The 14029-nt window shown below is 48.1% G+C and overlaps 1 protein-coding gene across 2 annotated transcripts in view; it reads left to right on the top strand.

Moving 5' to 3' along the window:
* Nucleotides 1–14029, top strand: part of GTF2E2 (general transcription factor IIE subunit 2) — a 42685-nt gene that overhangs the window by 22268 nt on the left and 6388 nt on the right. For both annotated transcript variants that reach the window (XM_056848757.1, XM_056848756.1), the window contains exons 3-6: nucleotides 51–142; nucleotides 4458–4565; nucleotides 5534–5716; nucleotides 8125–8218. In XM_056848757.1, the coding sequence (XP_056704735.1) occupies nucleotides 51–142; nucleotides 4458–4565; nucleotides 5534–5716; nucleotides 8125–8218 (477 nt within the window). The remainder of the gene's footprint in view (nucleotides 1–50; nucleotides 143–4457; nucleotides 4566–5533; nucleotides 5717–8124; nucleotides 8219–14029) is intronic.

The following is a 14029-nucleotide window of genomic DNA, read 5'->3' as shown; positions in this document are numbered from 1 at the left end:
CTGAAGCAGAAATCTGTGTGAGAGCATGTTCGCTTTGTTTTTCTTTCCAGATCATAGCAATGGATCTTTTAACTTGAAGGCCCTTTCTGGAGGCTCGGGATATAAGTTTGGAGTCCTTGCAAAGATAGTGAATTACATGAAGGTATAGTCCTTTTTTGTCATTTTAGAAAAAAAACATCCCTAATTCATGTTGCCGTATGATTGTCTTAATTTTGGTAGCAATATTTACATTGCGGTAGCTCAGTGGAAGATACATAAGAACGTAAGAAAGGTCATGCTGGATCAGACCCAGGCCCATCAAGTCCAGCAGTCTGTTCACACAGGGGCTAACCAGGTGCCTCTAGGAAGCCCCCAAACAAGACAACTGCAGTAGCACTGTCCTGCTCTACTCCATTACATCCTGGCCTGCCCTCTCTATATCGAGCCTCGGAATAAGTTCCTGGCAAAAAAAAATTCCGCTTTACATTTATTATCGGATGCCGATCAACTTAATTTTCTTGCTTTCCAACATTGACCCATTTCCCAGAAAATGGCACTTTATAGCCTTGCAGCCAGGAAAATCAGGGCAAAGGCAGCCATTGAATGAGAAAAGGAGCCAAATCGGTGTGTTTTAATCTTACGACTTTTAATAGTTTAATATATATTTTAAGTCGTTGCAATATTGTCTTGATTGTAAAGGCCTATGGCCATGCACAATAAACATGACTGACTGACATTGTGTCATAAGGTTCCAGGTTCAATCCCCGGCATCTCCAGTTAAAGGGACCAGGCAAATAGGTGATGTGAAAGACCCCTACCTGAGACCCTGGAGAGCCGCTGCCGGTCTGAGTAGACAATACTGACTTTGATGGACCAAGGGTCTGATTCAGTATAAGGCAGCTTCATGGATTCATGTGTTCAGTGGCAAAGGGGAAAAAAAAACCCTGGCGTGCCTTTTAAGCCCGGCTTCACTGACTGGAGGGTGTGTGCTGTTCTACTGCCGCTGAGGTCTGTAGTTTCTTATTTAATCCTTCAACATGGAAGATGGGAGAGCCCAGTTTCCATTAATTCTGCTTCAAAGTCTTTTGATTTGAGCTTGCAACCTCTGATCATGCCCGGCAACACACAGTAATCGGCAGGGCTGATTCTGACTGCCCTCTTGAAGGAGGGTCTCGCCCTCCCTTCCGTCACCAGTTTCCAGTGACGGTTGGTGTCCTGGGGATCTGAAGCCTTTTGCGAAAACAACAGCCAAAATGAAAACGTGTTGTTTTGTACGTAGACCACAAGCCAATTAATCCTGGAGTTAAAAAAACAAAACAACTTTGCCTTTGAGTAAACAAACTTGCAGTAAGTGCAAGGGAACCGATTTAAAAGGGCTTGTGGGTGATGCCAAGAATTTATCAAATGTGAGACATTGCAGGCAGATTTTAATCTCTCCCCCTTTATGCATCTGCCTTTAATATTTATCTAGTGAACTGAAAAGATGCTGTACTCTTCTGTCAATAATGCACACCATTTAAACAGTCAGTTGTTCTTCTTTCACCTTACTGTATATCATATAACGAGATTATCTTGGGTAGTCCCTGGCCCAGAATCTTAATTTGCATTGAGGGTATTATAAATCAGAATGTAATGATACTCTTCAGGAGCCCCGTGGCGCAGAGTGGTAAGCTGTAGTACTGCAGTCCAAGCTCTGCTCACAACCTGAGTTCAATCACAACGGAAGTTGGTTTCCGGTAGCCGGCTCATGGTTGACTCAGCCTTCCATCCTTCCGAGGTCGGTAAAATGAGTACCCAGCTTGCTGGGGGTAAAGGGAAGATGACTGGGGAAGGCACTGGCAAACCACCCCTTAAACAAAAAGTCTGCCTAGTAAAGGTCAGGATGTGACGTCACCCCATGGGTCAGGAATGACCCAGTGCTTGCACAGGGGACCTTTACCTATTTTTTTTAATGATATGCTTGGATTGTCTGGTTCCATTGACCCTAATGCAATCTTGACTTGGCTTTATGATGATCATCAGTGGATCGAATGGGGGAGGCCTGCCACTAAAAATAGGAAGAGGGAAGTCAAAGCGGGCGGTCCTGATTATTGGCAGAGAGCCCTGTCTTAAATTGCCTGGTAGAAGAAGAAGAGTTGATTTTTATATCCCAACTTTCTCTACCACTTAAGGCAAAATCAAACCAGCTTACAATCACCTTCCCTTCCCCTCCCCACAACAGACACCCTGAGAGAGCTCTAAGAGAGCTGTGTCTGGTCCAAGGTCACCCAGCTGGCTTCATGTGTCGGAGTGGGGAAACCAACTCAGTTCACCAGATTAGCCTCCACCGCTCCCGTGGAGGAGTGGGGAATCAAACCCGGTTCTCCAGAACTGAGTCCACCGCTCTTAACCACTATACCTCGCTGGCTACAATGACATCACAATGCTGCAATTCCCAGGAACTAGGAAACCTTTCCTATGTTGGATAGGGAGAGAGTGTCAGTGGTATAAGTCAGATGAGCTTATAGCTAAAGCCCTGTAAGGTGGCCTGTTCTCGCCCCTGCCCACTTAACTTAAGTGTTGGCTTCCTTCCCTGTAAGGATAGGCACAAAGGACAGGAGCCCTTCCTGCAATGGCGGAGCAATTCTGCTGCAGCGTTGGGGTAATGTGTTAGTGTCGTCACACTGGCATCTCTTAAGCCAGGGGTGTCAAAGGCCCGAGGGCAGGATCCGGCCCCTTGAGAGCTCTGATCCAGCCCCGCGAGCCAGCTGAGGCAGCAAACCCGCTCCAGTCCCAGTCTGGGCTGGCGAGGCATGGCTTTACTAGGTTGATACCTGCACACATAGTATCTGAGAGACTTATACTAACGAGTATTACAACAAGAACCTATTATACCAGATGTTTGAGTAATTGAGAATACAATTTACAACATATACACATGCCTGGTTGGGTTTGAACTGTGAGTATTTGTATTTATTAATGTATTTCTGTAAATGTGTGCAGCTTTACAAAGGGTTTTAATTAACCACTGATGAAGGCCCCATAGGCCGAAACGCTTTTGGTATGTGGTTATAGTTCTCAACCTCAGGAAATTCCATTGTGCTATTTTAATGCTTTTAAATAATTTTAAATTTATATAGCGCTTCTAATACCGTATATACCCGTGTATAAGCCGACCCGCGTATAAGCCGAGGTGCCTAATTTCTCCCCAAAAATGGGGAAAAATTAGGCACCCGCGTATAAGCCGAGGGTCGGCTTATAACCCCTCCCCCCGCCACAGACTTACCTGACCAGGCTCCCGGGAGCAAGCGGCGCGGCCCTGGTGGCGGCGGTGGTGCACCCGGCAGGGGCCAGAGCAGCCTCCCTGCAGTTGCAGGAGGCCGCCCCAGGCCGCTCCCGGCCCCAGAGAGCGGCGGCGCGGCCGGGCGGGAGCCAGGGCAGCCTCTGCGCAGCCGCAGGAGGCCGCTCCCGGCCCCAGGAAGCGGCGGCGTGGCCGGGCGGGGGCCGGGGCGGCCTCTGCGCCGCCGCAGGAGGCCGCTCACAACCCCAGGAAGCGGCGGCGCGGGCGGGGGCCGGGGCGGCCTCTGCGCAGCCGCAGGAGGCCGCCCCAGGCCCCAGGAAGCGGCGGCGCGGCCGGGCGGGGGCCGGGGCGGCCTCTGCGCCGCCGCAGGAGGCCGCCCCAGGCCCCAGGAAGCGGTGGCGCGGCCGGGCGGGGGCCGGGGCGGCCTCTGCGCCGCCGCAGGAGGCCGCCCCAGGCCCCAGGAAGCGGCGGCGCGGCCGGGCGGGGCCCGGGGCGGCCTCTGCGCCGCCGCAGGAGGCCGCCCCAGGCCCCAGGAAGCGGCGGCGCGGCCGGGCGGGGGCCGGGGCGGCCTCTGCACCGCCGCAGGAGGCCGCCCCAGGCCCCAGGAAGCAGCGGCGCGGCCGGGCGGGGGCCGGGGCAGCCTCTGCGCCGCCGCAGGAGGCCGCTCCCGGCGGCAGGAAATGACGCGGGCCCAGCGGCGGCGGCGGCGGTAAGTTCTCCCCTCCCTCCTCCCTCCTCCCTCCCTCCCCCCTCTACCGTATTGACCCGCGTATAAGCTGAGGCCGGCTTTTTTAGCCCTTTTTTTGGGCTGAAAAACTCGGCTTATACGCGAGTATATACGGTAAATTATACTTTCAGTATTTATGCATAGACTTATATATATTTTCTTTTCACCCAACCTTGGGTACCCAACCAGCCCGACCAAGGGACATTTATGTCATATCCGGCCCTCGTAACAAATAAGTTCAACACCCCTGTCTTAAGTATTTCTTGTGGATGCAAAAAATCATAGGTTTGCCCTTTGGCATAAGTACAGTACAAGAAGCTAACAGGACTGAAGTTATTACTTCATTTTTCACATTTTTAACTGAAATTACTTTGGTGCGTTTCTAGAGCGTAGGTTTGCCATATTGGTCGTATCCTTCCACTTTTTTAACAAGAGGCACGTCGTTGTAATGGTGACACTTTCTTTCCCCAGACACGCCATCAGCGTGGGGACACACACCCGTTAAGTCTAGAAGAGATATTGGATGAAACTCAGCACTTAGACATTGGACTGAAGCAGAAGCAATGGCTGATGAGTGAGGTAAATGCAACAGTTTCTGGGCTCGCAATATAAGTGTGATTTATCTAAGCATGCACCATATTAACAACTACCGTTAAGTGATAGCTTGCTTGTAAGAAAGGATTACCTTCTCTTATATAATTTATAATATGTAAGCTTTTTTTCTGAAAATGTTACTTTCTAAATTATTATCTTATAGAATCATAGAGTTGGAAGGGACCACCAGGGCCATCTAGTACAACCTCCTGCACAATGCAGGAATTTCCCAACTACCTCCCCCCCCCACACCCCCAGTGACCCCTACTCCATGCCCAGAAGATAGCCAAGATGCCCTCCCTCTCATCATCTGCTTAAGGTCATAGAATCAGCATTGCTGACAGATGGCCATCTAGCCTCGGCTTTAAAACCTCCAGGGAAGGAGAGCTGACCACCTCCCGAGGAAGCCTGTTCCACTGAGGAACAGCTCTAAGTGTTAGAAAATTCTTCCTAATGTCTAGACGGAAACTCTTTTCATTTAATTTCAACCCGTTGGCTCTGGTCCGACCTGGGCTAAACATACCCAGCTCCTTCAACCTTTCCTCATAGGACTTGGTCTTCAGACCCCTCACCATCTTTGTTGCCCTCCTCTGGACACGTTCCAGCTTGTCTACATCTTTCTTAAATTGCGGTGCCCAAAACCCAACACAGTACTCTAGGTGAGGTCTAACCAGAGCAGAGCAAAGTCACAGCTGACTTATGGCGACCCCGTAGGGTTTTCAAGGCAAGAGATGTTCAGAGGCGGTTTGCCATTGCCTGCCTCCGCATCACTACCCTGGTATTCCTTGGAGGTCTCCCATCCAAATACTTGTCAGGGCCAACCCTGCTTAGCTTCTGAGATCTGATGATATCCGGGTGGTCTGAGGCTATCCAGGTTAGGGCTCTGCCAGAAATACCTGTGGCAAATGCACATCCTCCTCTCAAGGCTTTAGAATTCATGTTTTGTATTCCAGGCCCTTGTCAGCAACCCAAAAATAGAAGTCACAGATGGGAAATACGCTTTCAAGCCTAAGTACAATCTGAAGGATAAGAAGGCCCTCCTCAGGCTCTTAGATAAGCATGACCAGCGAGGGCTGGGAGGAATACTCTTAGAAGATATTGAGGAAGGATTGCCTAACGCACAGAAAGCCATCAAGGTAAGCAGATCTCGCATCCTCGTGCGATGGGTACGTTTTGTCCTCGCTGTGTCTCCCGTAGCAAACTTGCCAGTCATTTACAAGCCGCTGTGACAATCGAATTAGCCTCTGCGATCCAGAGAAGCTTATGCATGCTATCCATGAAGGTATATTGCAGTGTTTCTAAGCAGTAAGCTCTCAGAAGCTGTCCCTACAAAAAAGCTCCAGGGCTGCTCTCTTAGCTCTCCTGGAGCTAAAAGCAGTGGAAACACCCTGGAAATGTAAGTGCCCCAGTTTTTTTTGAACTTGAAAGGTTCAAGACCAGTTTGGTCCTCTGCACGCAGCTTCTGTGACGGCATCTGTCTGAGGGCTTGTGCCCCTTTGAATCATCATTGTCATTCATAGAATCATAGAGTTGGAAGGGACCACCAGGGTCATCAAGTCCAATCCCCTGCACAATGCAGGAAATTCACAACTACCTCCCCCCCACACACACACAGACACCCCTAGTGACCAGAAGATGGCCAAGATGCCCTCCTTCTCATCATCTGCCTAAGGTCACAGAATCAGCATTGCTGACAGATGGCCATCTAACATCTTCTTAAAAACCTCCAGGGAAGGAGAGCTCACCACCTCCTGAGGAAACCTGTTTCACTGAGGAACTGCTCTAACTGTTAGAAAATTCTTCCTAATGTCTAGACGGAAACTCTTTTGATTTAATTTCAACCGGTTGGTTCTGGTCCGACCTTCTGGGGCAACAGAAAACAACTCAGCATCATCCTCTATATGACAGCCCTTCAAGTACTTGAAGATGGTTATCATATCCCCTCTCAGTCCTCTTCGGGCTAAACATACCCAGCTCCTTCAACCTTTCCTCATAGGACTTGGTCTCCAGACCCCTCACCATCTTTGTTGCCCTCCTCTGAACTCGTTCCAGCTTGTCTACATCTTTCTTAAATTGCGGTGCCCAAAACTGAACACTGTACTCTAGGTGAGGTCTTAGCAGAGCAGAGTAAAGCGATACCATCACTGCTAAAAATGCAAGATCCAATAAATTCATTCTAGCTTCTTCGTAAGGGCCGTAAGGTATCCCTTTTTACAAATAGGGATCAAATGCTGAGAAAGAACGAGAAAGGGTTTGTATTCTGGAGCAGTAGAAAAGAGCAAGAGTCCGGTAGCACCTTAAAGATAAACAAATTTTTTGGCAGGGTGTGAGCTTTCTGGAGTCACAGTTCCAGGATAGGGTTGCCAGTTGGGCTTTTAACAGGGGCTTAATTTGTGGAAATGGGAGACTGACGCTTTGGGGAGGGGCCGCCGCTCAGTGGAGAGAGCCTCTGCTTGGCATGCAGAAGGCCCCAAGTTTAATCCTCAGCATCTCCAGTTGAAGAGATCAGTAGGTGATGTGAAGGACTTCAGCCTGTGACATAAGTCTGAGGAGACAGTACTGACCTTGACGGGCCTGTGGTCTCATTCAGTAGAAGGCAGCTTCTTGTGTTCATGGTATGGAGGTAAATAACATCCTATTAAGCCTCTGTTTATGAGTCCCGTGGCGTAGAGTGGTAAGCTGCAGTACTGCAAGCTCTGCTCACAACCTGAGTTCGATCCAGACGGAAGTCGGTTTCAAGTAGCTGGCTCAAGGTTGACTCAGCCTTCCATCCTTCCAAGGTCGGTAAAATGAGCACCCAGCTTGCTGGGGGTAAAGGGAAGATCTGGGGAAGGCACTGGCAAACCACCCCGTAAACAAAGTCTACCTAGGAAACGTCGGGATGTGACGTCACCCCATGGGTCAGGAATGACCTGGTGCTTGCACAGGGGACCTTTACCTTTAAGCCTCTGTTAAAGGGCATTCACCAGAATACCTGCAAACAGAGTATAATAGACTTTTGTAAATTAATTGGAGGCTTTTGTCAAGATCAGGCGTCTGTCCCTAGCATCCCATAAGTAAACTCATCAAGGCAGGTAGCGCTGAAGCAGTAATACTTTATGAGGAGCAAAAAGACAGAATAAAGAACTGACTGCCTACAGGCAGGTGAGGCTAGTAATGGAGAACACAAACAAGTTACATGCTTAAAGGCACTACGGTTCGAAAAAGTACACATCATTAGACAACCCTGAGATAAGCGGTTCCAGGAAACAGACTAAACAATATCTTAGCTGCAGAAAACAGGATGGGCGAAACTGTACACATGCTCTCACAGGCATGAGAACCAAGGAGTGTAGCCAGAACCTGGCCTGACTTATGTCTACTCCAGCTAAAAGGCCAAAGGCCTGACAGCTTTGCTCTCCTTTTGATGGTGGGCTGATTCTGAAGCTGAGCATCACAGCCTCCATGCCCCGAAGAAGTTCTCTTGCAGAGAATGTCAAAGTATTGGTCTTAAGAGTGTTAACCGTGTTTTAAGTACTTTTGTATTTGTGTGTTTGTATTCGAGGCTTTAGGGGACCAGATTATCTTCGTTACACGTCCTGATAAAAAGAAAATTCTTTTCTACAATGACAAGAGCTGCCAGTTTACGGTGGATGAAGGTTAGTTTTCTCATTGCGACTGTGATGATAAATACTGCGGAAGACCCAAAAGAATAGTTAAATTGTCATTTATGCTCCGTGTCTCGGTTTGTCTGGAATCGTGCAATTAAAACCTGGATGCTGGCATCTATTTAATCTCTGGAGCCTTAAACACTGATCTGTTAGCTGGGCAGTGGCAAAGCCAAATGTTAGCTGGAAAGGATTTGTGGTGAAGTATTTTATTTACCTCATTTATACCCCACCATTCTCGCCAGTGGGGACCTGGAGACCTTTACACCATTCTCCTCTCATCCATTTGTGTTACTTGAATGGAACAGTAGAAATGAAAATCAATTTTCCTCAGTTTTCTCATCGGTTTTCAAAGGCCTGCTCTTCCCGTTCTGTCCAGCGCACTTTTTCAGCTGTAGAGTATCACCTCATAGAATCATATTGGAAGGGACCACCAGGGTTATCTAGTCCAACCCCCTGTACAATGCAGGAAATTCACAACTACTTCCCCCCACACACACACCCAGTGACCCCTGCTCCATGCCCAGAAGATGGCCAGGGTGCCCTCCCTCTCATCATCTGCTTAAGGTCATAGAATCCACATTGCTGACAGATGGCCATCTAACCTCTGCTTAAAAACCTCCAGGGAAGGAGAGCTTACCACCTCCCGAGGAAGCCCGTTCCACTGAGGAACCACTTAAGTGTTAGAAAATTCTTCCTAATGTCTTCCTTACTTTCCTTTAAGTGCCAGATGAAATTTTTTTTTATCTTTGCCCATGCTTAATCTCTTTTAGCTGTTCTGTGGTCTGCTCCGAGCTTGTGGACTGCTTTTATGTCCTGGAGTGTTTTTATTGTCCTGTTTTTACTGCTGTGTCAGCTTCTTTGGTTTTTATGGTTTTAATTGTGAGCTGCCTCAATCAGGGTTTTTTGGAGAAGCAGCGTACAGATTCTCCAGATAAATAAGAAGGAATGTTTATGACTTTTGAGGGAAAACCCCCTACACCAGGGGTGTCAAACATAAGGCCCGCCGGCCGGATCCGACCCCTTGAGAGCACTTATCCAGCCCGCAAGACAGCCGAGACAGCCACCCCACACCCCCACTCTTGAACTGGGCTGGCGAGGCATGACTTGGTCCGACCAAGTAACATTTGTGTCATATCCGGCCCTCGTAACAATTGAGTTCAACACCCCTGCTCTGTATGATGTTTGTTTGCTAAATGTGGGAATGGTCGATCGCTTACCCAAGAACCCTTTCCTTCAGAAAGTGTTTTAAAGACAAAGGAAGAGTCACAGGTTGGAAGAAGGCTCCTTAGGCTGGGGTGGGGGTCCCTCCAACTTAAGGTATATTTAATTTAAAATGCCGAAATCCCACTTTTCTCCAGGATCACAGGACACAAAACGGTTTGCAAACCTTTCAACCTGACGCAATCTAAAAATCACAGCACTATCGCCCCCAAATCCAAGTACACGCGTTACTCTAGCCCCTGTTAATACAAAAGTCAGACTGGCATCTGGTCCCTTTTTGGCATCGCTGAGACCTGAAAGGCTTGTTTCAGCTGTCGCAAACGAAAAAGAAAAAAAGAAAGTTCTAGAGCAGGGCTTCTTAAACTTTTCCCACTCATGACCCCTCTTCGCCCGAGAAAACTTTACACGACCCCAGGTATACAGGTATATAAAATAGGTATACACATCAAACATTTACTGAGAATAAACCATAAAGAAACCTTTTACTGTTGCCAAATATTTTGCAACCCCCCCAATTATGCGACACCCCCATATGGGGTTGTGACCCACAGTTTAAGAAGCTTTATTCTAGAGCAGCAGTTGATCTTTGGGGAAATACTGTGCCGCCAAACAACGCCTGGAATGGGAGCTCTGCAAGGGTCATGAGGAGCTGGCAGTCTGCCGGCTAAGGTGGTAGGGTGCATGCCTGTGACTCCCCCACCCCATAATTTCTCTCCCCCCCCCCCAAAGATGTCCTCAGCATATGCTGATACTATTTTTACATGCCAATCAATAAGCTGCAAGGTAATTTTTCTTCAGTATGTACACGGTAGTTTACAATGGTCTACCATATTCTAGTTAAGAAGCACCTGAAATGAGAAGGTATGGTGAGCCAGTGTGGTGTAGTGGTTAAGAGCGGTGGTTTGGAGCAGTGGAGTCTGATCTGGAGAATCGGGTTTGATTCCTCACTCCTCCACATGAGCGGCGGAGACTAATCTGGTGAACTGGATTTGTTTCCCCACTCCTCCATATGAAGCCAGCTGGGTGACCTTGGGCAAGTCACACTCTCTCAGCCCCACCTGTCTCACGGGGTGTCTGTTGTGGGGAGGGGAATGGAAGGTGACTGTAAGCCGGTTTGAGTCTCCCTTAAGTGGTAGAGAAAGTCGGCATATAAAAACCAACTCTCCTTCTCCTTCTTCTCCTCCTCCTCCTCATCTTTGTCTTTAGTTTGCTGTGGCTGCTGTGTAAATATTTTTTATTTGCAGCTAGTATGCCAGATAAAACAGGTAAAACAGAAACTGACCATACAGCGTAGATGTTTACAATCGAGGTCAACAAAATTAGGAATCACCCAATTTTACATTTGCACAGATTAAGGAAGTACATTAAGGTGACGTAGCTTCATTGCTACTGCACAATATTTTGTGACCTGGGTGGCGATTGGTGAGCTGTCTCCCAGCAGAAGCCTTTTGGTCCATTCACCCCCATCACCAGAGCCCATTTCCCTAATCAGTGTCAATAATATTGAAGCTGGCTGACTTGTAGAGGGGACATCTAAAAAATACACAGTGGTTTCCAGCTCCCCTGCGTTAACACGGGCAAAGTCTCTCCACCCTGGGGATCTTCTTAAATCTCCCTGCTAATGTGAGTGGCGGTTGTGTTTTCAACCACGTCATCTTTTCTGTGTCAGCCATTCCTAGTTTAAAGCCTTCTGGAACTGCTGAGGATTTACAGTAACTGTTGGCTCGCACGACGTCAGCTCTTCAGTTTGTCGTTTTCAAACGACAACGTCAGATGAATAAAACAGAAGCACGTTACGCCATGTCCAATTTGCACAGCTAGGAAAGAGGATTGCTTTAGTTTGATCTGTAGATGGCAGTGTGATCTCATGTTTGTAGGCAGGTTGATCTGCCCTTTCAGGAATGTCTGCAATCCAGTAAGGAAAGGAAGGCGTCGCCTTACCTACCGCTGAGAAGGTTTCAGGGAGCTGCACCCACACAGGCATCCTGAGTTGTGCCAAGGATCCTCGACAGCACCAGTGAAAGCAACATGGGGGGATCAAAGGGAACTGTGGCTCAGCGGAAGAGCCTCTGCTTGGCACACAAGGTCCCAGGTTCAATCCCTGGCATCTCCAGTTAAAAAAGGACCAGGCAGTAGGCAATGTGAAAGACCTCTGCCTGAGATTCTGAAGAGCTGCTGCCAGTTTGAGTGAACAATAATGACCTTGATGGACTAAGATATATATCTAGACAGAAACTCTTTTGATTTAATTTCAACCCATTGGTTCTGGTTCGACCCTCTGGGGCAACAGAAAACAACTCGGCACCCTCCTCTATATGACTGCCCTTCAAGTACTTGAAGATGGTTATCATATCCCCTCTCAATCTTCTCCTCTTCAGGCTAAACATACCCACCTCCTTCAGCCTTTTCTCATAGGACTTGGTCTCCAGACCCCTCACCATCTTTGTTGCCCTCCCCTGGACACGTTCCAGCTTGTCTACATCCGTCTTGTGTCTTGTGGCAAATAACTGCAGGGAAGCCTTGAGTTTTCTCTTCCCGTGCTCCTTTACAACAACTCGTGGTGAACCTCCTGATCTCCATCCTGAAGTTGCTTGATGGTCGACAGATGGTCACAATGTATGGTGCTTATACCTGTAATACTGTTTGACTTTTCAAGACGATGAGCGTGCCATTGAATTATCTCAGGTAGAGGAGAGACAGACTAGAAGATGGGGAGCTGATGACGCATTGTTCTGAGTCAGTCACAAAATGGCAGGCATTGCTGTGGAGTTGTGCAGGTGTCCATCGCAGTTGTGCCGATCTGAACGTATAAGCTGTGGCCAAATCTGAAGCATTGTGAAGAGTAGGGTCAGGCAAAGACAGATTGGCAGAGTTCAGCACCCAGATGTGCTGTGGAATCATAGATTTTTTAAAAAGATGACCTAGGACTAAGGGAGGGGCTGTGGCTCAGTGGTAGAGCATCTGCTTGGCATGCAGTAGGTCCCAGGTTCAATCCCCGGCATCTCCAGTTAAAGGGACTAGGCAAGGAGGTGATGTGAATAGACCTTTGCCTGAGACCCTGGAGAGCTGCTGCCAGTCTGAGTAGACAAAAGTGACTTTGATGGACCAAGGGTCTGATTCAGTAGAAGGCAGCTTCATGTGTTCATGCGACTCTTCTATTTTGGTGGCGACAACATAGCTAGCCCCTCTGGAATGATTCTCTGTTAATGGTTATATAGGGAAACCATATGTCTTCACCAAGTTAGAGCAGATATCGGACAGAAATGCAAGTTACTTTTCTACTTTCCACCAGTTCTCAGACGTCTATTTTCCCCAGGCTCTTTAATCTCTTATCTTTAGGTATCAATTCCTGTTATCTACGTTTTCTCCCGAAGATGTACGATGAAAACCGGGCACAGATGTGACCTCTTTTATTAACGTACAAAAATATTTCCCTTTCCCTACTAGAAGCGTCCCAAGAAACACATCCAAGAGTTGCATTTGCTGACTTTGCATCTTCATGACCGTATACATCTCATTGTTTGATTTCATTCCATTTCGATTACTCCGCTTCATAAAGTAGTCCAGTTCTATGTTCCTTTCCATCTACAGTACCTCCTTACTTGGTCGGGTCCGCAGATTCAACAACATGCTTCTCAGCCCAACCTTGCTAATCAAAACATTATAAAACAAGCCGAGACTTGGAAAAGCTTGTACACAAATTTGCTTGCTACTCTTCCCCCTCACTCTCATATACTCTGTCAAAACTCTCCCACTTCCTCAGTAATTCACATATACCTTACACACACATACACGCTCGTGCTATTCTCACACACCCCATTTATGTACCAATCTCGCCACAAACTTGAGCAAAGATCCAGACATGGAACCACAAGCGAGACTTCCGGGCCAGTCCCACCCCCGTGTGTTCCCCGAAAGAATGTTGCTTCTGCTTTTTCATTTTTAAAAATAAAACTAGAAGAGAGAGCTCAGAATACAGTTATTGCCCAAAATGGAGCTTATGATTAAAAAGGGGGGGGGGTATTGCTGTGGCTTAGAATGAAGTTGGAGAACTATAGGGCTCCAGTCCACGCAATCCCTCTTGGATGCAAGCATAGCCCTCCCCATATAAAGAAGAAGAAGAGTTGGTTTTTATATGCCTACTTTCTCTACCACTTAAGGAAGAATCAAACCGGCTTACAATCACCTTCCCTTCCCCTCCCCACAACAGCCACCCCCTGAGGTAGGTGGGGCTGAGAGAGCTCTAAGAGAATTCTGACTAGCCCAAGGTCACCCAGCTGGCTTCATGTGCAGGAGTGGGGAAACCAACCCGGTTCACCTGATTAGCGTCCGCCGCTCATGTGGAGGAGCAGGGAATCAAACCCGGTTCTCCAGATCAGACTCCACCGCTCCAAACCACCACTCTTAAACACTACATCACACTGGCTCAAAGGTCTAACTCGCACTCAGGGCACGTTCCCAGGAGTTGTTGCATCCAAAACGGACCTGTGGTGATGCTGCTGCTAGTTCAGCTATGAGTCCCTGCATTGGATGTGAAATTCCTGCAGTCCTAAAACATCTCCTGCTTGTTTGTTTGTT

This window comes from Euleptes europaea, chromosome 4, assembly GCF_029931775.1.
Source record: "Euleptes europaea isolate rEulEur1 chromosome 4, rEulEur1.hap1, whole genome shotgun sequence".
Classification (NCBI taxonomy): Eukaryota; Metazoa; Chordata; class Lepidosauria; order Squamata; family Sphaerodactylidae; genus Euleptes; species Euleptes europaea.
Note: the sequence above shows the minus strand (reverse complement) of the source record. Positions and strands in the feature narration are given on the sequence as shown.